This window comes from Acinonyx jubatus, chromosome A3 (genome assembly GCF_027475565.1).
Source record: "Acinonyx jubatus isolate Ajub_Pintada_27869175 chromosome A3, VMU_Ajub_asm_v1.0, whole genome shotgun sequence".
Lineage (NCBI taxonomy): Eukaryota > Metazoa > Chordata > Mammalia > Carnivora > Felidae > Acinonyx > Acinonyx jubatus.
The window spans coordinates 119,294,246-119,320,175 of NC_069388.1; the positions used below are offsets into that span (position 1 = coordinate 119,294,246).

Sequence of the window (25,930 nt, forward strand, 5' to 3'; positions counted from 1 at the left end):
ATTTGTTGCTTAAATGAGTGAAATGACTTCAAAGCCCTGGGGGCTTGATCTGTTAACTACAATAATTAGTTACATATGGGTAATGGGTACTGTAATACACTGTGTTTGTATAGACTTTAGAACTAGATTATCCATTGTTTTAAATTAAACATATATAAAAAGGAAATTAATATGGAAATTTAATGGATTCTTATTCCCTTTAATACCTTTGAAATTATAATAGATGGTGACAACTTTAAAGTATAATTTTTCAGGTAATTACATATAAATTTGTGGTTGGCACTCAAAGTTGGTAGTAGAATGACTCTGTTTTTGAAATTTCTGCATATATTCTGCTTTGTACTGCTCCCTTATATGTGTTTGCAAATTAATGATATTAGAAAAATTTATGGGTAAGTGTAATATCTTGAGGACTAAACTGATAATTGGGAATACTGATGAAAGATTGATATGAAACTTACTCTTTAAACACGTTTCCTGAAGAAAATTGTACATTATAATCAGTGTTTTGGCACAAAGTACATGGCTTCTTATAATATCATTAGTTCATGTTTTGTTAATGAAAATATTCAGAATACTTTTTTATTACTGAGTAATTTTATTATGTGATTTAAATGGTCCGTTTTTGCTAACAAAATTGCATATAATTATTGATTTAGTATTATTTCCTAATATATACATTAATAAAGATGTATATATTTGCAAACTATACTTGGTACTGTAAGAATGAACTTACTACCTTTGTTATTCTTTTCCTTTTGTGCATTAGGCTATTGTGGAGCTGATATCAAGGCCCTGTGCACTGAAGCTGCCCTCATTGCCCTGCGGAGGCGTTATCCCCAGATCTATGCTAGCAGTCATAAACTGCAGCTAGATGTTTCCTCAATAGTGCTCAATGCCCAAGATTTTTACCATGCAATGCAGAATATTGTGCCTGCTTCTCAACGTGCTGTCATGTCTTCGGGACATGCACTATCCCCCATCATAAAGCCACTACTGGAAAGAAGCTTCAACAACATCCTAGCAGTCTTGCAAAAAGTGTTTCCTCATGCTGAAATTAGCCAGAGTGACAAGAAAGAAGGTACTATAAATTACTTTTTCATATTGTTAAAATGAAACAAGTATAGGCATAAATAAATTCTGAGTTTCGTCGTAAGGTTATTTATATGTTATTCTTTTATATTTGCCATGAATATAGAAAATGTCTCTATTTCACTCACCAGGATATATTCCAGGCCTGGCATATTGCCTAGCATATGGTAGTTGCCTAGTGAATGCTTATAAAAAGAAAGAATGAATGTTAGTTCTATTTGTTATTGCTTGGGAGATTCTATCTTAACATAGAAGTGTTACTCTCTTTAGAAAAGTTGACTATAATAATGATGGCTTACATTTAATTAATTTAAAGACTATTAAAAAATATTTTTTAATGTTTATTTATTTTTGAGAGAGGACAGACAGAGAGCTTGCAGGGGAGGGCCAGAGAGAGAGGGAGACACAGAATCCAAAATAGGCTCCAGGCTCTGAGCTGTCAGCACAGAGCCTGATGCGGGGCTCGGACTCAACAAACTGTAAGATCGTAACAGCCAAAGTTGGATGCTTAACTGACTGAGCCACCCAGGTGCTCCAAGACTTTATTTTTAAACAATCTCTATACCCAACAGGGCTCGAATTTAAAACCCCCGAGATCAGGAGTCACATGTTCTATCAACTGAGCCAGCCAGCACCCCTGTATTTAATTTATTATAAAGCCCTTACATAAATTGTCACTTATTAACCCCCAGAACAGTCCAGTGGGGCAGGTACTTTTATACTGTAAAGGAGGAGACTGGAAGACTTAGGGATGTATTCACTTATTTAGGGTCATTCAGTAAGTTCCAGTGCTTACTCAAACCTAGGGCACCTAACTCTAGAACCTGTGTTCTTAACTATGTGGCTTATAATGTCCCTCTGGATTCAACTCATCAAATATATTTTGTTGTTCTTGGCAGTGCATTCTGCAGTGTGCAGTGCAAATGGAGTGTAAATCATTAGTAAGGGAGTAAATCAGAACCTGGTTGTATAAGGTCTTGAATTCTAGCCTCAAGATTGGACCTGAGATACAAATAGGAAGTTACCTTTGAAAATTCATTAAGGGGTGCCTGGGTGGCTTAGTCGATTGAGCATCTGACTCTTGGTTTCAGCTCAGTCATGATCTCATGGTTTTGTGGATTTGTGCCCTGCATTGGGCTCTGTGCTGGCAGCAAAAGCCTGCTTGGCATCCTCTCTCTCTCTCTCTCTCTCCCTCTGTCTGCCCCTCCCAACTCACTCTGTCTCTTTCTCCCTCAAAATAAACAAACATAAAAAAAACAAGTCATTCATTTACAGGGAAACTTTAGGTTCATATACTAACCAAAGTAAGGCCTGTGAACTTTGAAGAGAAAGCAATATGCTTTTTAAAAAAATTTTTTAAATGTTTGTTTATTTTGAGAGAGACAGAGCAAGTGCAAGGAGCGGTGGGGTGGGGGTGGGGGGGTCGGGTGGGGGGGTGGGGGGGTGCTGGCAGAGAGAATCCCAAGCAGCCTGCATGCTGTCAGTGCAGAGCCCAGTGCAGGGCTCTGTCTCACAAACTCTGAGATCATGGCATGAGCCAATATGAAGAGTTGGATGCTTAACCAACTGAGCCACCCAGATGTCCCCAAAGTAATAAGTTTTAATTATCTTAATTTTCCCAGGTTTTAGTACCTTATTTGGCAGGTAGTCTGCACCAGAAAATTGTTCAATTAATTATACTAACATAAAAAATATTATATATAGTAAAATCATCAACATTCAATGCATTTTGCTGTCTTTATAATTTATATTTTTCAAAAACTATATTTTTCAAGGATAGATTCTCATGAAATATCACATGAATTACTTGATTTCTTAAGTTTGTCAAATAGGAGGTTAAATATTTTATTATGTATGAACTAGGTATTCTGCTGCGAATTGAACATTTCTTTTCTCTGATTTTCATAACTGAGGATATGTATCTTTTTCCCAATTTTTTTAAGTTTATTTATTTGAGAGAGCTCATGGGTGTGTGTGCAGGTATGCACAAGCAGTCAAGGGGCAGAGAGAAAGAGAGAGGGAGAGAAAGAATCCGAAGCACGTTCTGCACCATCAGCTCTGAGCCCGAGGCAGGGCTTGATCCCAGGAACTGGGAGATGATGACCTGAGCTGAAATTGAGAGTCAGATGCTTAACCTACTGAGCCAAATTATTAAAAAAGACTGCAGTTTGTCAGTTTGCTTGGTTGATTTGTATTTGATAGGTAACTTGTTAATGGTACATGATTTTTAAACCTGTTGTCCTTAGCTTTGGAGGGGCACTAATATTAAACGACTTTGTAAGTCTCATAATCTTTGGATTTTTTTTTTTTTTGGAATAGATATAGAAACTCTGATTTTAGATGATAGTGAAGATGAGAATGCTTTATCAATTTTTGAGACCAGTTGTCACTCAGGATCACCAAAGAAACAGTCATCAGCTGCTGCTATACATAAACCCTACCTTCATTTTACAATGTAAGTAACATATCAATTTTTTAAAAATTTAGAGTAATATTTACCACTTTATGGTTAGAATTATGGTATATAATTACTTATGGTTGTAACTTTGAAGACTTTGTTTTTTTCTGTCGTTTGGATATAATTCAGGAACATTTTTACTGTGTATGCTTTTTATCTGTGGTAATAAAGTGGTGTATTGGTCAACTAAAGATGATTTTTTCTAAGCTGATTGTGTGATTTCTTCCCTTCTCTTTCTTTTTCTTTCTTTTTCCCTCTTTCCTTTTTTCTTTCTTTCTTGCTCTTCCCTCCCTTTCTTTCTCTTTCTCTCTCCTCTTTTCCTTTCCCTTTCCCTTTCCCTTTCCCTTTCCCTTTCCCTTTCCCTTTCCCGTTCCCGTTCCCGTTCCCGTTCCCGTTCCCGTTCCCTTTTCCCTCCACTCCCCTCCCCTTTTTCCTTTTTCTTCCTTCCTTCCTTCCTTCCTTCCTTTCTTCCTTCCTTCCTTCCTTCCTTCCTTCCTTCCTTCCTTCCCAGAGTGGAAGGAATGTCCCCGATTTTATGTCTTTTATTTTGAACTAAAATGCTCACAAATGAAATATTAACCATGATCTGGAATATTTTAATTTGTAGTGTGAGATGATAATTTAGGGATTCTAAGAGTATTAAAGAGATTCTGAATTAGAAATCTCTTAGTAAACAGATAAACAGATAACTTTCTGGTTCTTCAAAACTTGATTAGTTTACACTTCTCTGATTTAGATTTTATGGGTTTTCTATTTACATTTACCTTTATCTGTGTTAAAGCAGCTTTCATTATGCACTTTTTTATTGGGTAAACAATTTTAGTGCTAATGTAATTTTTTGAAATTTAAATTCAAGTTAGTTAACATATAGTGTAATAATGGTTTCAGGAGTAGTGCTAATGTAATTTTAAATTAAGAGACCAAATAGTTTTCAAATAGTAGCAGCTTCATTTACATAATTAGCATGAATGTTATAGGATCATAATGTTTCTGCCAGGCAGGTCTATAATAGCACTTTTATTAGAAAAGGCTAGATTGATTATACTTTTAAGTAATTGTTTCAAATCTATTCTGAACAGATTTGAATCTTCCAACTTGAAGTTTCTCTTATGTAGATTACAGTGAAATGTTAATTTGATTATTTGCATTGATAACTTTCTTTTTATTTTTTAAAATGAGACTAAGTTATTTTCATTTACTCTTTTTTCTTTTGTTCTTTAGCAGCAAGCTCTTTTATTAGTAACTTTTCTTCTGTTCTGGATCTTTATGTACTTAGGGACATTTTTTGGGGGACTTTTTCAGTAATTTCTCAGATCTGTTTTATTGATGGCTAAGGGAAAACCAAACAATCATTTTTTTTTCTATTACCTGGCTACCCTATATGCGTGTGTATGAGTGTGTGATTTGTTTTGACAGTTTTACTTATTTGTATTTGAAATATATGATAGGAGCTAGGAAACTATCAAGACTTGTTTCAATTTTATGAGATAGTTCTGTTGTTAGTAAAGTAATATAGAAATAGATTTTGATATTAGAAAACTTCATGTGCAGTTTTGAGGTTGACTTTTTATTAACATTCTCTGTCATTGATTTAATGCATATCACTGGTATGGCTTTTTTAATTTGGTTTAAACCTTTTTGAAGGAATTGGCTGAATTTTAGCTTCTTTTAGGTAAACTTTTCTAGTTCATGATATGATCTTTATTTAGTAGGAAGCCAGCTGTATCCTAGAAATAAGCTTGTTTTGTTTTAGATGTTTTGATAAATTCCATCCATTTATTTCTTTACTCACCTACCCATTCTGCCAGTTTTTATGTGTTTATGCCAGGCACTGTACTAGGTGCTGAAAACATAAGCATGAATAAGATACAAAGTAGGTCTTACTCTGGAGAAGTAAGGTTATTGAAGGTGACAGACATTGTGATATGGCTGAAGTGATGTGTTAGAAGAACTAGAAGTTTCCATTGGAAAGTTCAGGTAGGCTTGACAGAAGAAATGGTGATATTTGCTGTCTTTCTGAGTATAAAGGGTTAGGAGTTAGTATCTGATGTTCATTACAAACTAAACATGTGGTAGGTATATAAAGCTTGAGGCTTTATATGTAGCAATACAAATAGTCCTCTCAGCAATCATATAGCATTTGTGGTATCATCGTTTTATAGATTAGGAAACTGAACCACAATGAAAAATAAGTAAATCACCCATGATTAAGCTGATAGTAGGTAGCAGAGCCAGACTCTGTACTGTTTGTTTCCTAGGATCCTATTTTTTTCTATTACTGTATGTGATTTCTAAATTGATTTCTGAGCTTAATAGGTAGGTAGGGAATTGCATTGCTTTTTTGGGTAGGTTGGACAATACAATTTTCACACTTTCCAAGAAGCATATACTTTAGAATATAAGCTTTTGGTAAGGGCTGTACATTTTTGTTGTTGTTGGTTTGGTTTGGTCTTCTGTCTGAATGCTTGTTAGCATGCCGGGTCAATACAGAAAAAGTGCTAGACAAGTAGAAAGCATGATTTTAACACTGGTCTCCAGTAACACTAGCTTGGGCATTGCTGGTGGGTTTCTGTTTCTGGGAATAGTTTCCTAAAACAATGTTGAAACCTTTATTTAGATTAAAAAAAAATGTTCTTTAACATTTATTCATTTTTGAGAGACAGAGCACAAGCAAGGGAAGGGAAGAGAGAGAGGGAGACAAAGAATCCGAAGCAGGCTCCAGGCTCTGAGCTGTCAGCACTGAGCCCAACGCGAGGCTCGAACCCACAAACCGTAAGATTATGACCCGAGCTGAAGTCAGATGTTTAACCAACTGAGTCACCCAGGTGCCCCAAACCTTTGTTTAAATTTAAGGTGAAATAGAAGTCAAGATATTTAAGGTCTGTCAATCTGACAGAAAACCCTTATGATGGAAATAAGTTTTCTTTCTTACTGTATATCACCTGCCACAAAGGGATTAGAAACAGATTTCTGAGGTTTTCTAAATGAAAATAGCTTTGTTTTTTCTGATTAGAAAGATGATATACTCTGTAGAAAATTTCAAGTAATAAAGAAGAGCTTAAAGAAGAAAGTAAAAATTAAAGCCCAAGCAGTTGAAGGTAATTTTTGTTAAAGTTTTGGTGACCACACTTCCATATTCTCTTTATGCATATAGATAGACCTACATATTTTTTTAATATAAATTAAAATCCTCCTGTAAGTCTCTTAACATAACTTGCTTTTTTATCCACTATGTTGGGAACATTATTTCATGCTAGTATATGTTTAATGTCATTCTTTTAATATTTTATATTTTGGGTGTTCTGTAATTTTTATAATCTTATTGATAAATATTGAAATTTCCGATTTTCTTTTATGATAGATATGTGGATCTGGATAGGCATCTTTCTCAGTATACATTTTTAGTACTATCTGATTGATGGTTTAAGGTAAATTTTAAAAACAGTGATTGTTCTATCAAAGCGTATATACATTTAAAAACTTGATACAGGTTGTTAAATTGACTTTCAGAAAGGTTGTACCAATTTACATTTTTATCACTGATGTAGGAGAGTGTTATTTTTCCTATAACCTTGTTATTTCTGAACACTGTTTGCCTTTTAAAATTTTTGCCAACCAGGTAGATGAAAATAATATCTTCTTGTTTGTTTGAATTGTTCATTTGTTCTTTCATATTTGCTCAGATACATTATCAAAGTGTCCATCATGCGCCATATGTTGTCCTAGGTACTTGGAATATGTCTGTGAACAAAATGGACAAAGATCCCTGCCCTTATTGAACTTACATGTTAGATGGAGTGTATCTAATAAGTATCGATGAAACAATAAGTGTAATATATTAAATATTAGAAGATATATACTATGAAAAAAATTTAGAGAATGCTTAAGAGGTAGGGGGTCCTTGGGAGTAGAATGAGTTGCGGAATATCCTTTGTAAACATTTCAGCATATACGTGACATAATTGCCAAGTTTAATTTTGGAAAATTTTGCTTTTTTCCATTACCACGAGTCATGAGAAAACCCAGTTTTCCCAACATCTTCTCACTAATGGTATTAAAATTTATTTTTAGTATATCAATCTAACATATTTTCCTCATAAAAGATGTTTTTTTCATTATTTTCAAAATTTTTTCATCTGTTAGTAACTACCAAATATTTCTTTAAAAAAAATTTTTTTTTTAATGTTTGTTTATTTTTGACAGAGAGAGACAGAGCGTGAGTGGGGGAGGGGCAGAGAAAGAGGGAGACACAGAATCCGAACGAAGCAGGTTCCAGGCTCTGAGCTGTCAGCACAGAGCCCGACGTGGGGCTTGAACTCACAGACTGCGAGATCATGACCTGAGCCGAAGTCAAACACTCAACCGACTGAGCCACCCAGGCGCCCCCCAGATATTTCTTTTTTTTTAATGTTTATTTATTTTGAGAGAGAGAGAGAGAGTGCACACACGCACACACAAGTGGGAGAGGGACAGAGAGAGAGAGAGAGGGAGAAAGAATCCCAAGCAGGTTCTGTGCTGCCAGCATAGAGCCTGACGCGGGGCTGGATCTCACCATTTGTGAGCCCATGACCTGAGCTGAAATCAGGAGTTAGGTGCTTAACTGACTTAGCCACCCAGGAGCCCAACTACCAAGTCTTTCTTAAGCCAACATTGGTCTTGAGCTTTAGACCATCTCCAGCTGTCTCTCACCCTTTGTGTGCCACAGATCTTTCATTATGTACTGGACTGGGTCTCCCCTTCTCTTCCAGTGGGTCATCAGAGCTCCCATGGACCCAAGGTGATGTTGCAACTAGAAATGGGCATCTTCCTCAACTCCTTCCTCTTTCTTTACTCTGTACCTAGTCAATGTCCAGGTCCTGTAATTAAGTCTCATCTCAGGCTGTTCCTTCTCACCTCTTCTGACACTGTTCTTGTCTAGACTGTCATTACTATCTCATGCCTGGGTTGATACTGCAGACTCCTAACTGGTCATCTTTCCTCCTGTTTTGCCCTCATTCATTTCCTATCCTGGCATAGTGATAATAGAATTTTCTTCTAAAACATGTATATGATTATATCACTTCCCCTGCTTAAGTATCTTAATGCTTCCTCATGGTCTTCAATGTGTGTCCCAAACTTTTAACATGGCTTACAAAACCCTTTGTAGGTTCATGGTCTGATTCTCCTTTCCCCCAACCACAGAACCTTTATACATACATGGCTTTAAAACCTTAAAAGAAGCTAGTTGTATGAACTATTATTCCAAAGGGCCAGGAGCCTTTGGTCCTTTGCACATCCTATTTTTGTTTCTTGGAATTGTCCTTTCTGCTTCCGTCCTGTTGGGTTTGTGCTTTTGTAACACTGTCCAGGAAAGCCTTTGTTGAGTCTGTAATTGTGGTCTGCCATAGCATTCTGTACTTAAACAGTGCTGCTTGTTAATCACACTGAATTATATTAGTTTCTAGATTTCCTTTTTCTACTTCATACCATTCAAGTGTGAGCTCTATGATAACTGGTATTGTTAGATACCCAGGGTGAGGGACTTAGTATAGGAACCATTCTCCAATTATTAAATGAATGAACATTTTAAGAAATGTTATCTGTTTCTATTTTCTTTTTGAATTGTCTATGTCTTTTGCCCATGAAGCTGTTTGTTGTTGTTGTTAAAACACTTTGAACATAAGCTCTTTTTTACATTAAGAACCATTCCTGTTAATGGCAGATTGTCTCATTTGATTGTTTGCCATTTGATTCAGATTGTAATTTTTGAGTTACAAAAGTTTGTAGATTATGAATTAAAAAATACATAATCTCGTGTTTTTTCTTTGTTAGAATTAATTTTGTTCTGTGAAATGAGGGTCTGAATCTTCCCTATTTAAATAAATTAAAAAAAATTTTTTTAATGTTTTATTTATTTTTGAGAGACAGAGTGTGAGTTGGGGAGGGGCAGAGAGAGAGGGAGACAGAGAATCTAAAGCTGGCTCCAGACTCTGAGCTGTCAGAAAGAGCCAGATTTGGGGCTTGAACCGTTGAACCATGAGATCATGGACCTGAGCTGAAGTCAGATGCTTAACTGACTAAGCCACTCAGGCGCCCCTCTTCTCTATTTTAAAATAACATTTATTTTATAATCTCCCTTCCATTTATTTTTTATGCTTATTATCTTGTATGAAATTATTTGAACTATGATGATTTGTTTCCTGGCTGCCTATTCTATTGATCTGTGTTTCTTTTCTTTGGTGTATTCTACATTACATTCTATTATTCTGTTCTGTAACACTTTTTTTTTTTTCAAGTTTATTTATTTTTAAGAGAGACAGAGTAGGGGAGGGGCAGGCAGAGAGGGAGAGAGAGAATCCCAGGTAGGCTCTGTACCATCAGCGTGCAGCCCATTGTGGGGCTTGGACTAATCAACTGTGAGATCATGACCTGAGCTAAAACCAAGAGTCGGACACTTAACTGACTAAGCCACCCAGGTGCTCTTGTAATAGATTTTTTAAAATGTTTTTAAATTTATTTTGAGAGAGAGCGCAAGCAAGTGAGGGAGGGGCAGAGAAAGGGAGAGAGAGAATCCCAAGCAGGCTCCATGCTTAGTGTGGAGCCCAACGTGGGGCTTGATCCCATGAACCTGTGAGATTGTTACCTGAGCCAAAATTAAGAGTCGGACGCTTAATTGACTGAGCCACACAGGCGCCCCTGTAATATATTCCAATATAAAGTAGTGTACATGTTAGCACGGTGGTTCAGCTTAGCAATTATATGGACCTGAATGAGATTTGAACTCTTTGACCACCCATTTGTAACAGTCTCATACCTAACTTCTCTGAGTCTTGGTTTCTTCATCTGTTTAATAAGAAGAAACTATGTGTTTCATAGAATTGCTAAGAAAATTAAAACTATGTGAAGTACTTATTACTGAAACAGGTTTAACTGTTCTAAAATTGGGTCTAGCACACTCTACCAAATAGCATGGAGCCTGCTTGGGATTCTCTCTCCCCCTTTCTCGCTTGCTCTTCTTATCTCTCTCTCAAAATAAATAAATAAACATTAAAAAAAGAAAGGATCTTCTTTCCTTCTTTATTTTGGTTATTGATGGTGTTATTATGTTTTGATTTTTCTGTTTCTGTTTTCTGACTTGTTACTTTTGGTAGATTCTGACAGTTATTAATTAGTTGATTCTCTTGGATTTTTTTAGTGCATAATCGTATCCTTTACAAGTAACAGTGTTTTCCTGATTTCTTTCTATTCCAGTTTTTATTTGCTTTATTCTTACTGCATTGCTTAAAATTTCCTATGTTATCTATAATGATAGATAAACTTGTTTCATTCATCATTTTAATGGGGTTGTGGAATCTTGAGAGTGTAAGTTCAGCTTGGTTTAATACATTTTCCTAAATTTGCTTTCTCTATTGTAGGTCTTCAGATGTCATGTATTAGGGTGTGGACATTTAGTTTGTATTGGCCCCAAACCAAAATTTGCTGCCACTGAAAAAATCCTACATTTATTTTCTATCTTAAAAATTGCGGTAAAATATACATTAAATTTACCATTTTAACCATTAAAAAAAAAGTCCTACATTTTGGGTAATCTTCAGATATACCTACTTCTTTGTTGAAATGGGATTCTTAACATTTGATCTTGAATAATTAATAGCTATGTCTCCTTAGTGTCTGAAGTGTTTTCCAAGTAATATATATGGTATGATAGAACGAATACCCAGGTATTATTACTTTGTTTTAGAATGAGTTTTTATACTTTTACATGATGGTTATTAAAATTGTCAGGGAGATCAACATTTTAAAATGATAATTAATGAAAAAATTATTCACTGTACTTGAAGTAAAAGAAAAAATTCTATTAATTTGGAGTTACATATTTAGTGTAAATATTTTACCTAATATTTCATACTGATCTTCAGAGTGTATCCTTTTGAAATAATTATCATGTCTTATATGTATTCCAGGTCACCATATCATCAGCCAACCTCTTACAGGCCAAGATTATTGCTGTCTGGAGAAAGAGGCTCAGGTCAAACTTCTCACCTTGCTCCAGCACTTTTGCACACTCTAGAAAAATTCTCTGTGCACAGACTAGATCTCCCAGCACTTTATTCAGTTAGTGCCAAAACACCTGAAGAATCATGTGCACAGGTAGGTTTGTACCATATCAGAGTACTTCCAACTTTCTTAATTGTTTATATCTCTATATCTCAGTAGTGTTTATAAAGTCTTTTCAAAGAACAGTAATGCGAATATTAACTTTTTGTTGGTTACTCATTAGCATTCTAATATTAAGGCCAGGGATCCTTTTGATGTATAACATGTTTAAAAGTGAGCTTATTGTTTTCCCCATATTTCATTCTTCTCTGAAATTTTAATATCCTGTTTCTTATATTAAAGTTTTATTAAGCATTATAGAAAGGAAGCTTCTTTTGCCTTCTTCTGACCCTCTTTTCAACACTGTGGTTTCAGAGTCTTTCTAGATTTCAGTGTGTACTTAGAGCCTTACTGTATGTAGTTGGGGAAAATTAACACAAAAATGATAGCAGTTTAAAAATTATATATATTTCTATCAGTAGTCAAGTGTGTGTGATATTTGACTTTTAACTACTTTGTGCTGGTTTGTGAAGTGCAGAGTTCTAATGGGGTGTTCGTATAACTATGAATTTATTATAAGTGTATCATGTTGGAACAAGTTAGGGGAATGCCACTTTCAACTCTGATATTTAGCCTACTTTTAGAGATTACATGACCAGAGTAGTAACACTTAAGAGCATTGTGCATAATTATGTTGTGCTTTTGAGTACATTTTATAACTAATACATACACATATACTACCTAATTGAAAACCATTCTGTATCTTGTAGAAAGAAAACATATATATATATGTGTGTATATATTTCATGGTCCACAGCATTGATTTCATTTCTCTTTTACTTACAGTTGTCTGGGTATCAGCATCCTAGCATCATTCACTACTTAGAAAGCTCTATTTAAAAGTTTTTTTCCCCCCAAAACCCTTGGCTTAAATAAAAACTGTATACAAATAATTTGCTACAAATTTTGTACATTTAACTCATCCTGGCTGGGAGTGTTTTCCAATAATGTTGATTTATATGTTTGTTCATATTTTTCCTTTTTAGTGAGACAAAATTATTGCAGTTTGTATGCAAGTTAAGAGAATTACCCAGTACCATTAAAAATAAATCCAGCGGAGAGAGAATCTAAACAGACACTAAGTGTGGAAGGAGAAATTGAGTATCAAAAAGCACTAAATCCAGATAGTTTCATGGGTGAATTCTTTTAATCTTAAAGGATAAGATCATTTTGATGCTAAACTGAAATACAGAGGAAAACAGACTAATATCACTTAGGCAATGGTGGTAAAGTAAATATTACAAATGGATTCTAGTAGCACATCAGAAGTGTAATATGCCATTATTAAGGCATGCAAAATTGATTCAGTTAGACATTGAGAGATAAAAATATTGGAACAGACATTGAAGTTATAAATATTTGCCTGTGATATGATTGTATATTTGGAGACTTTTTAGGACTTACTGAAAAATTATTAGGGACAATAAGAGAATTCTGCAAGGTGGACACCTTTCAAAGTTAATATTATAAAATAAGTAGTTTTCTTTTATACACCCAGTAACAAGTTAGAAATTTAATGGAAAAAATGGTCCTTATTAAAATAGCAACTAATTTTACCTAGAAATTAAATAATTAATTTGCAGTGTCTAAAAGAAGAAAAAACAAAAAAACACACCTTGTTTTTAATTACTATAGTTCAAAGTATGGATTCAAGTCAAATTGCGAATTGATTAAAATATTAGCTACTTGGCTTATTGGTTGTGGCCTTGGACAAATTGCTTAACTTCTTTGAGACTTAATTTTCTTATCTATGAAACAAAGGTAATGATACTGCATAAGGTGGTTGTGACTACTAAAATCAGTTCATCCAATAGGTTTGGTATATAGTAAGTACCCTGTAGCTCTTAACTGTCATTATATTTATCACTGCTACTGCAGCTTCCTTACACAGCTGAGGGCTGGTAAGACTCATAATTGGAAAGCTGTGAGTTCTTTTCTAAATTAATGTATAAATTAAGTTCAGGCTCAAGTATAATATTCCCAAAATTTAAGAGGAAAAGTTAAAAAAAAGTGCTTTGCGTTTCTTCTAAAATGAATTCTTCAGAAAATGAATATGAGCATAGCAAGGAGAGTTCTGGAGGAAAAAGTATAATGAAAGGAGCTCTACCAGATTTTTAAAGGTGTTACAGAATGTAGTAATAAAGAATATGTAACGGTGCAGGAATGGACAAAGTAATAGAAGAGAGAATTAACCCTTAGGCCTACATAGAATGAGAATTTAGTATCTGATGATGATTAGCATATGATGGTAAATGATGATGATGACGATGACATTTGATATCATACAACAGATGGATTATTTAATAAATGGTCTTAGAAAACTGACTCAATGAGGGGAAAAAGAAAAAAACAAAACTGAATTTCTACTTTTTATTGTAGCCCCAACATAAATTCTACATTGTTAATGGAAATGTAAAAGGGGAATTCACAAGGTCAATATGTTTATTATCTTGAGTATGAGAAAGTAGTCTCTAAGCAGTGAACACAGCCAGAAAACATAAAGATAAGAACAAATTTGACTTTATAAAATTTTTAATTATACATGGCAGAAATAATTGTTTTTGTAAAATTAATAGACACAACCTGGTGAAAAAGTATGTGTGTAACACACATGTCCAGGATAGGTTCTGAAATATAAAAAAATATGTTAAAATCAGTAAGAAGAAAGAATGACACCCTAATATAAAAATTGGCGAAATAGCATGCCATTTATAGGAAGAAAACAATAGAAAAAGCAACCAATAAAAGTTTGAAAAGATTCTTAGCCTTACAGCTGAAGAAAATGCAAATTAAAGCAACACGAATTTGGGCGTGCTTTAGAAGGGGCGCCTGGGTGGCTCAGTCGGTTGAGCATCCGACTTTGGCTCAGGTCATAATCTCACAGTCTGTGAGTCTGAGCCCCACGTTGGGCTCTGTGCTGACAGATTGGAGCCTGAAGCCTGCTTTGGATTCTGTGTCTCCCTCTCTCTCTGCCCCTCCCCTGCTCATGCTCTGTCTCTTTCTGTCTCAAAAAGAAATAAAAACATTTAAAAAAAATGTTTTTTAAAAAGGCAACACGATACTATTTTGAAGCAACTGTCTGGTTTGTAAAAATAAAAAGCTTGATGATGCCTGATGATTTTAGAGTCATTGACACCATTTAAAAAAATTTTAAGAACATATTCCTTTTGTTCCAGGAATTTTACATTAAGGAATTTTTCCTAAAGATGTATTAGATCTAATAGTCACTGCTGAATGTACAAGGACATTTCTCACAGCATTGTATGGAATTCCCAAACTAAATAAGACCAACAAACTAAATGTCATTTAATGATGGATGGGCTGTGATAAATTATGGTATATCCTTACATATTATGAGGTCATTAACAAGAATGAGGTAAATTTACATAAGGCTGATATGGAGAGATGAAGGAGATATTTGTGAAAAAAGCAAGTCATAAATTGGTCTATTAAAATAGAATCTTTGTGTAAAAAACCTTAAAAATGTATATTCATGCTTTTATATATAAATCGTGTGCAAGAATATCCTAAAAAACTGTTAATAATCATTGCTTTGGCTTTGGGGAAGGAATTTAGAGAATTGGGAAATGAATAAAACTTTTTCATTTTAGGTTACACTCTGTTGTACAGTTTAGATTTCTTTCTTTGACATGTGTTATTTGACAGTATGGAGCAAACTGAAGAAAATCACTCTGAAAGAGGAACATTTTCAAAGTGAGACGGTATTCTGTGTATAGCTGTTCTTTATGGCTAATACATGTATATACATGTTCATAAATCCATTATTGAGTATTAGGTGAGGAGATACTTAGGATCCATTGTAGTAAATCATATGTTGGTATTACTGAGAAACTAGGATATTTTTTTTTGTATTCTACTGGGCATCATTGGGCCAAATTTGAATTCTAACTGTATACTTTTTGGTCTCTTACTCAGTTCCTGGCTTTTACTTTTTTGTTGTGTTCTTGGAGAGGGTAGAGAGAGATGTCCCTTGGCAGTGTAAAGGAAGAAAAACTTAACATTTATTATTTTGGTTGTGTTACACTGCATTTAGTACATCAAGAAGTCTTCTGTTCCTTGCTTTTGCCTACAAGATTGTGGGTTAGAAGTAATGCTTATTCTTGAGTGACCACACCTGGGTGTCTAGTCTGCTCAGGACTGAGTCAGAATTTTGTAGCTATGGTAGCTGAAGCTCGGACTTCTGAACATTGGCCAGAGACCAGATAAACTGTCTTGATTAATCCCTGATTATTTGTATCTTAAGTGCATTTTTAAAGTTATTTTAAATCGTAAATATATTACTGTCGCTCCCCAGATTTATTTATTAAATGTTTATTTTTTATAAATTTTTTTTTTTTTTTTTTTTACATTTATTCATCTTTTGAGAGATAGAGACAGTACGAGTGGGGGAAGGACTGAGAGAGAGGGAGCCACAGAATCCAAAGCAAGCTCCAGGCTCTCATCTGTCAGCACAGAGCCCAACGCGGGGCTTGAACTCACAAACAGTGAGATCTTGACCTGAGCTAAAGTTGGATACTTAACTGACTGAGCCACCCAGGCGCCCCAAATGTTTATTTTTATTTAAGAGGAAGAGAGAAAGAGAGAGGGGGAGGGAGCAAGGGAGGGGGGAGAGAGCAAGAAGGTCAAGGATCCAAAGCAAGATTCTGTGCTGACAGCAGAGAGCCTGATGTGGGGCTCAAACCTACAAACCCATGAGATCATGACCTGAGCTGAAATTGGATGCTTAACCAACTGGGCCACCCAGGTGCCCCCTAAAAAATTATTTAAAAGGAGACTATTATGTAATAAAACTGAGGAATTTTTTCTTACCTTTTTTTATTTTAAGTTTATTTATTTATTTTGAGAGAGAGAGTGAGAGCAAGCATGTGCACGAGTTGGGGAGGGGCAGAAAGAGGGGGCAGAGAAAATCCCAAGCAGACTTCTCACTGTCAGTGCAGAGCCCCGATGTGGGGCTCAAACCCACAAACTGTGAGATTGTGACCTGAACCGAAATCCAGAGTCTGACACTTAACTGACTGAGCCACCAAGGCACCCCAAGAGTTTTTTCTTAATTTGTGGATCTGTAACTGGGTAGAAGAAGGCATAAAAGTCCTAGGTAAGAGAGCATACTAGTCAGGTGCTAAAATGTTGGAAAGAGGTGGTGGGTATTAAGTAGGGTGGACAATTCTTATGATGAGCACTGGGTGTTGTATGTAAGTGATGAACCACTGAATTCTGCTCCTGAAACCAATATTGCACAGTATGTTAACTAAAATTTAAATAAAAATTTGAAGAAAAAACAAACAAAAATAAAAATGCTGGAAAGAATAAAAGCCTCTTCTTTCTATTCCTCTGTTCTGTATTCCCTTTCTTTTGCCTTACTTCTCTTGAGAGCTAGTCTTCCTATAGGCAGGATTTTCTCAAAATAGATGTGGTTTCGTCTGTGGCACATTATTCTTCTGTGTTTTTCTCTTTTCTCTAGTCTCTAAGATACTTAATATAAATTAAATTGGATTATTTAATAGTGTGATACAAACATGAAAAGTAATCTTAAAGGAAAGAAGTCTTCAGTTACTTTTAAAGGGCTGTATTTATATATATGATAAGATGGGAAAGGGGAAGAGCCCAGTTTATAGTTCTTTATACATTTTTAATTGTCTTTTCTTTAAAACATATCCACATACAAGCATATATATATTAATCCTTCTTTTCTCCTTCGTATTGTCTCAGCTGATGATGAATATTACAAAGTGTGTGAAAATGGTAGAGGAATTCGTGTCTACTATAGGGTTTTGTCATTGTTTCTTAAGATTTAGTGGCTATAAGCCTCTTCTGGGAGTGCTTGTTAAAATTTCTTATTCCCTGGCTCTACACCCAGGAATTCTGATTCTTTAAATTTGGGGTGAGCCCCAGGAATATGTGCTTTAAACCTGAATCCAGGTGTTACTATTCTAGGTCTTTAGAGATCAGTCACACTTGGAGATTTAGTACTTTGGGTGATAACTGGACACTAGACATTTATTACTGAAAACAATTGCCAGAATTCATAAAGTGGTTTTGTCTGTCTGTGTGTATGTCTGTATCTATCTATCTGTCTGCCTGTCTATGTATGTATGTATGTATGTATGTATGTATGTATGTATGTATCTATCTATCTATCTATCTATCTATCTATCTATCTATCTATCTATGTTACTGAGTATTTTATAGTCTCTCAAAAGCTCTGGAAGGAGAATGGAAAAGCCTGGGGTAGCCTGGAAGATTTATGGTTGTTGAGTAAAATTCACAAGTAGTTACTGAGACCTAAAACAAAGCTGGAGATGTTAGTAACTGTAGTAAAAGACTTATCTGTATTAACACTCTAGAAAACCAAAGAACAGCTATGATTCCCTTTTTCTGACATCTTCAAATGTATTATTTATATTATTTCTACTGTTGATTTAGGAAATCAGAATTGATAAGTGTATTTTCTTTTTCATTAATGATTGAATTGATAAATTTATATATTGTGTGCCACAAGCTTTGGAGTTTGGATATTATATGTTGTTACAAATAATTTAGTCAATAAGGTCTTTTCTTTTTCTTTTTTTTTTTTTTTTTTTGGTGAAAATTGCAATATTTTTCTTTACCCAGAAAGAAATTGTATTTGGAAATGTTCAAGGAAAATCCTTTTTGGTTAAGTAGCAGGAAGGAATTAACATACTTACCTATGTGTATTCTTTGGATGCTCTTGTGTTTATGCATAAGGGTTTCTGGATTTCTCCATAGCATTCTGTGTATACTTTGGGTACTCTTGGTTTGTGCACATGGGTTTCTGTGTTTTACCATAGCAACAACCTTTTTTTTTTTCTTAAGTTGTAAAAAAGTTAAATTATCCTGGTCCAGAGTTTGTCATATCACATTTACTGAAATTCTTAAAACTTTTAGGCAATGAAAATAACAGAAAAAGAATTTGGGTGACTTAATTTTCATAAAATGTTGCTTTATATTACAATCATCGATCAGAAAGTCTAGTATAGTTATGTTTTATAATAGGCTGATTTGTATGCTTAAAGAAATTCAGCACTTTATTTCTTGCATCCTGATTCTAGACGTTGCCTCCTTTTCACAGAGATGCTCGATAAATCTTAGGTGAATAGAATATAAATGGAGTAAAGTGATGGATATGACATGAAGTTATTAGTATTGCAGATATATTATTAATATTTATGATAGTATGGTCTAAGGAATTAAATACTTATTTTAATAGTGTATATTAATAATACTTTTTAATTTTTATAAAAATCAAGAATATTTTAGCCCCCAAGATTTTTCTTTTCTCTCTCTTTTACAATGTTAGCACATTCCTAGTACTACAACATGACCAAGACAAATTCTGGAAGTTTATTGATGACAGAATTGTTTCTCTCTTTCTTATAGAGCTTCTTTTAGGAAAGTGAAAGCTGCGCTGGCATGAGCTTTCTGCTTCATTTACATTTGTGTTTAAAATTACTCCAGTTTTCAGTTTCTCAAGAAAATGGCTTGTTATGGGCTGTATAGACTTAATTTTTAAAGTACAGTAAAATTTCATGCACCACATACTTTAATTTGCTGGCTAAAATACTGACTTGAAAGTTTAGCTTTTGAGATGATAAGAACTTTTATAAATATAGGTTCAGTTTATATAATTAGTGCTGCTTTGTGTGGATACTTTTAACTTCAGTGGCCTGATTTTTTTCTTTCATATCTTTAATATTCATAGGAAGTAGTTTGTACTTTTTTTTTTTTTTTTTTTAATAAACCTTTAAAACAGTTACACAAGGGACCATGATGTCTGTGGCAGGAAGAAGCCAGAAGGAAGTAAAATATATTGTTTAAAGAATCAAAATGAACAGTTCACATACACTGGTGTTTGTTCATTTTATTTGTGCAAGAGTGCTGGTCATGTCAGAGGTGTTTTGAACGGTTGGTTCAGTAATTTGGCCTACTGTCTTTTTTTCTCTATAACAGTTTTTCTGTTTTCTACTACACCTTGCACATCCACCAATCCAAGACACCCTATAGGTGAGTATTTTTCTAGTTATCAAATGGCATCACTTGTTCCCAAGACAGTTGCCGCTTCACTAAAACTAGGCTTTATTTTTCTACTCTGGATCTGGTTAATTGATTTCAGGGAGTGTATGTTATTCCACAACTTTAAAAGTTACCAGCAAACTGCTGAAGAGCTACTTTTACATTATGGAAAAATCACGATATGATTAAACTTTTTTTCTGAATTTTAAAATACTGTTTTTAGACCATTCTTTTTTGAATTTTCATTACAAAAACTGGAGAATTAGAATTAGAACCAGGTTGGCTATATATTTAAAGAAATTATGAAAGTTTAAATGTTCTGAGATCACATGGAGTAAGGAATTAAAAATAAAACTTGTTTTAGTAGTGATTTTAAATTTTTCTAGAAATTACAGATATTTTTCCTGTAAAGGCTTAGGAAAAAAATTCTGAAAATAGCCCCTGGCTATTAATATTGCATGTAGTCAGATTAATTGTAAAATTAGGTAATTATACATTCATGGATAAGCCTAAGCCTTTTTTATTTTTCTATATTTGTCTTAGACTTTTTTCTTTCTTGTTTTCCCCCTTTAGGTTTTCAAGTATAATTTTTTAAAATTTCACTGATAAAGATACTTTCCTAAAGTCTTTAGAGATAAGATCAATAGAATATCCTGTTCATTCTGTTGTTCTGGGGAGAATTGAATGAAAAGAGGAAAGAAATAGAAAAAAAAAAAAAAACAACCCTCAACTCTTTCAGAGCTGGTGATGCATATGTTTCTAGTTCAGCCTTGCAAATGAGTTAAAACACCTATAGTCCTGCATTATTTAATTTCTGGCTCTATAAAGTTTTTATCACTTAACCTTCTGTTGCTTTGCCCTTACTCTTTGATACTTATTAGCAACTAGATGTTCTCAACAACTGTTTCTAGAAAACCTAACCTACAAGTACTAGAATGAGAGGCTACATTTTGTTTTTTTTAAAGGCATGTTTTCTCATCTCTCCTTGGGCATGTGGTAAACTTGCATGGCTGAATTAGGTGGTTAGTTTTGTGAGGTTTCTCAGTAAGTTTTATAAGCTCATTAGTGTTTTTCATGTAATCACCATTCTCTCCCTGCTGACTCTCCCTAGTTTTACTAGCACAGAGTGGGAATTGGAAAGACAAAAGGCATCGGTTATTGTCCTCCACATACCATCCCTGATTTGGGTGGCATGTAGCAATTTTTTTCTTTTTGGGGGGGTGGAAATTAAATGCCTCACTTGCCTTTGTGCTCCTGTGTGGTTCCTTCCTTTTGCCAATATTTATGCTTGTTTTTCTCTTATGAATCTTCTACAAGAACTTTGGAAAACAATAATCCTTGGATTTTCAAGATCCAGGATAAGAGGGTGCGTGTTTGCAGAAAAGGTCAAAATTTGAGAGTCCTGGAGTTGTACTGTACAACTGTTCTGGATTGGTGGATATGCAAATATTAAAGGAAGGGAAGGAGCAAATATTACTTTTGATGTGAGTGATCATAACATCTACATTTCCAATTTGGGGGAAATTTTTTATTTGAGCATCTTCCATCTGGTTTATTAAATTGGCAATACATTTTATTTTACACAGAATGTTTAAAGCTTTATAAAATGTAGCATTTGAAAAATTCATGCAAGTGATAGGCTTATTCATTAAAGAAAAATAATCATTTTGATTCTCAGGAACATTTCTAATAATCCTAATCATTTTAAATACTAGATCATTATTTCTCGATCTTGCACATTATACAGGTTAATTGAAACATGTTTAAAGGGAAGTAGTAGAGAATTTTAGAAATGGAATTCTGAAATAAATTGAAGGAAGATTTTTACATTTATTCTTTCATTTGTTAGAAGTATTGAAGAGATGCCATATCATCCCACAAGAATTTGTTGATGGGCCATTGAGCTATTGTTGACATCTTTGTAAAGGGCAATACTTCTGCTTGGCAACTTACTAATAGCCAACCCGGTCCTTATTGGCATGTGTTGGCAGAGTGTGACTGAAGCTATGGTTAGGATTCTTTTTTAACACCTGAGGAAACTTTATTTTGTATTTTCTGACGATGGGAGTGTCTCAGAGCTTTTTGCTAATTTACTTATTGCTCTTTAGTGATGTGAGGGTATTTTGTGACTGCTCTATGGAGGATTGAATTAAGGTGATAGGAGGTAAACAAGTGGTTCAGTAGGTAGTTCATAATCTTAAGCCCTAGGGTGATGCATCGTGGTGAAAATATTTAATCCATATATTTAGTGATTTTAGGGAATGTGCACAAACACAGAAACTATTTCTTTTCTTCTTTGTGCTTACTGATCTCATTCTGACTTGGGTGACATGTTGGTGCATGTTTATCTCTTTATTTGCAGCATATTTTATAATGGTGTTTTGCTTTGTTATCTTTACATGATAGATAAGTGGAACAATTTGATACCTTTATATTATTAATAAGTACTGAATAGAAATAATAAAATGGCAAAAAAAAAAACCCTTCTTTTTTTAGGTGGAGCAAGGGTAGATAGAAGCTATATGTGAGGCTTATGCATCACATCTTGAACAGCTTAAATATTTGAGCTGAGAATAATTACAGTCACAGGCCTGACACATTTCATGTATTTGGGGGTTACTAAGTAAACTTTAGAATAGTATCAATTTGAACATTCTTTTCAGTTTGAATTTTTAATGCCAGTTCTTTCCTTAATTAGATTTTTCGTGAAGCTCGAAGAACAGTACCTAGTATTGTTTACATGCCTCACATTGGTGACTGGTGGGAAGCTGTCAGTGAAACTGTGAGAGCAACTTTTCTGACATTGCTACAAGATATACCATCATTTTCACCTATATTTTTATTGTCTACCTCTGAAACCATGTACAGTGAACTGCCTGAAGAGGTAAGTGATTAAATATTTATCTTACTGTTTTAAAATAGTTGATCTTGTAAATTGTACACATTTAAATTTATTTAATAAATTTACTTATTTAACAAAATAAATACTGTTTAGGTTCATGCCTTGTTATACCACTTGTTAGCACTGTGACTTAAGCAAGTTAGCTAATGATTGAAGTTTCATTTTCTTTTTTGATATAACAGTGATAAATTTGTCACTGTTGCTGTGAAGACTGAGATAAATCATGTTTGTCCCAGAGCCCGACATATGTGTGGTATGTACTCAGAAGGCCTAGGCTCTATCACAGTCGGTTCCATTACAATTAGCCTTCTCGTCCTTACCGTCTGGTAGATAATTTGGTGGGATTTGACCTTTCAGGTGGTAGCATCATGGTAATTTGACTATTACTACTAGTGTGCATATTTTTAAAATCTGATATGTAGTTTTTGAGTTCAAAGCCGACTCATATTTAATATATTAGAATCAAAGGTAAAATCACATTTGTTTCAGAAAAAAATAGTAGTCAACTCATGTGAATAAAATTGATATTTAAAAAATTGTGTTTTTAACACCCTGTGCTTACTAGGTCTTGAAATTATCACCTTTAGAAATGCTTAGAAATATTTTGCCCAGGTGACACAGTTTATAGAAAAGATTTTGCATGTTTTAAATGCTATAATGTAAATCTTGATTATGCAGCATTTTATGATTAAGATATCTGTTAACTGATATCTTCTGTTTAGCACTTGTTAGCTATCTTGTTAAAGTTGACTTGTACACGTACTGATTTTTGTAAGAAAAGTATATTAAATGTAGTATAATTCATTTTTGGTTATTCATAATCTGATATTAGTTAAGACCATTAATTATAATTTTTTCTTTTTGTCATGGGGCCAATAAAGTTTACTAGAATGCTATGTGTAGTAAGAGTCAGAAAACCCAACTTGTACTGACTTACTCTACAAGTCTTTTGATTTTGGGTAAATATTTGGACCCAGAATAGCCTCAGTTTCCTCATCTATAAAATGTGGATGGTAAGAGGCTTGTTGGTGTGACATAGTATATGTGAACTTATTTTGGAAACCAGAGTTATAAAATATTTGGTATTATGAAGTAGGAATGTACTTGAAATTGATTTAAATGGATTAAACCTGGACATAACCTAGGAGCCACTTTTAAAAATTAGATCCTCCCTGTCAAGTAGTTTTATTACAATTTTATGAGAGAGGAAGATAATTGGGGCGCCTGGGTGGCTCAGTTGGTTAGGGGTCGGACTTTGGCTCAGGTCATGATCTTGCAGCTCATGAGTTCAAACCCTGGGTCAGGCTGTGTGCTGACAACCTGGAGCCTGGAGCCTGCTTCAGATTCTTTGTCTCCCTCTCTCTCTGCCTCTCCCTTGCTTGTGTTCTGTCTCTTTCTTTCTCTCTCAAAAATGAATAAATATTTTTAGGAAAAAAAAAGAAAATTTGGGTAATTAAGGTTTCTGGTTAGGAATATATAATTAACTGATGTTTTCCTTACATTGTTTGAAAAATTTGTAAATAAAAGTATTATGAACCCAGTTTCTTGATATAGCAATTTTGCCTACTCCTGTTGTCTGTTCACATGCTATTTTACTGTTGGTTGTTGGTTTTTTGTTTGTTTTTTTTTAAGTTTAGTATATAGTGATTTCTACACCCATTGTGGGGCTCGAACTCATTACCCTGAGATCAAGAGTTGCGTGCTTGTTAACTGAGCCAGCCAGGTATCCGTCCCGCTGTTGGTAGTTTTTTTAAGGCTAACATTAGATCATACAAATCTGCTGTGTTGTTATATTGTCATATTTTTAATGGATCCAATTTATTCATTATTTGTGTGCCAGTAACCTTAATTAGTAGCTAAAATATTAGAGATTTACTAGTGTTGAATCATGAAATGTCAGTTCTTTTTCCTCCCTTTGTTTTCTGTATTCTTTACTCTTACTAATCAAGTAGCTACTAAATCTGTCATCACATTTGTGGGGTGAAGATTATGAAAATTCTCTTGGATTACTCATTACATAACATGTTTTATACATACTGTTCTTAGGAAATCCTTCTCTGCCTCCAAGCCTTGCATTTATTTATTTATTTTTAAGGTTTATTTATTTATTTTGAGAGAGAGAGAGAGAGAGAGAGCATGAGCAGGGGAGGGACAGAGAGAGAGAGGGAGAGAGAATCCCAAGCAGCTTCTGCACGGTCTGCATGGAGCCCGATGCAGGGCTCGAACTCACAAACCATGAGATCATGACCTGAGCCAAAACCAAGAGTTGGACGTTTAACCAACTGAGCCACGCAGGTACCCCCAAGCCTTTCATTTAAATTTCAGCTTTACCATTAGAATTCTTGCTTTGTTTAGGTCACAAACTGAGATAGTAGTGAATAATACTTAGCACATATTGATAAATATTTGGGGAATGAATGAAAAACATGGAGAGTTGCACAGTAAGTAACTGTAGGTTAGCAAAGTGCCAGATCTATAGAAGAGATGAAGTAGACAGAAAACCAAGTGATTCGAAAAGAAAGAAATGGCCAATTACTAGAGTCCATTTAAGACAGTACAGTAGATAATTTTTTTTAATGATTTTGTTTTTTTAAAGAAATCTCTGCACCCAACGTGGGGCTCGAACTTACAACCCCAAGATCAGGAGTCGCATGCTCTACAGACTGAGCCAGCCAGGTGCTCCAATACAGTGGATAATTTAAAATAAAAGTGAAATGTAAATTTTAACCTATCAAATAGGCAAATATAAAAAACAGTTAAATAAATCTCTCCAGGGCAGTCCAGGTAATAGACTTAAATGTGTACATACATGTTGGCTCAGCAGTACCATTTATGAGTAATTATCCAAAGAGTTGTTCATGGACTAACACAAAGATACTGTGCAGACCACACAAAAAATACAAGAATATTTATTATAGCCTTTCGTCATAGATTGGAAACTATCTAAATGTCCTGTTGTAGGGGATTGGTTACGTTGTAGTAGATTTCTTCCATGAAATAATGTAATATTGATGTAAACAATAATGTCATGGGGTGCCTGGCTGGCTCAGTCAGTATAGTGTGTGACTCTTGATCACAGGGGTGTGAGTTCAAGCCCCATGTTGGATGTAGAGATTACGTAAAAATAAAATTAAAAAAAAAAAATGTGAAAAGATGTGAATACGTTGTTAAAAAAATACAGTAACCAGTATAGTATTATGCTATACATATAACCATATAGTATTATATGTCAAGTTATTTGCATACGTATATAACTATTAATAAGTGTAAATAGCAATTATTTCTGGGTA

General features: G+C 34.3%; 1 protein-coding gene across 2 annotated transcripts in view; it reads left to right on the plus strand.

Moving 5' to 3' along the window:
- ATAD2B (ATPase family AAA domain containing 2B) overlaps window positions 1-25,930 on the plus strand; it is a 162,654-nt gene that overhangs the window by 93,717 nt on the left and 43,007 nt on the right. For both annotated transcript variants that reach the window (XM_027033279.2, XM_027033280.2), the window contains exons 16-19: window positions 770-1,081; window positions 3,412-3,547; window positions 11,494-11,680; window positions 22,437-22,622. In XM_027033279.2, coding sequence (XP_026889080.1) covers window positions 770-1,081; window positions 3,412-3,547; window positions 11,494-11,680; window positions 22,437-22,622 — 821 coding nt within the window. The remainder of the gene's footprint in view (window positions 1-769; window positions 1,082-3,411; window positions 3,548-11,493; window positions 11,681-22,436; window positions 22,623-25,930) is intronic.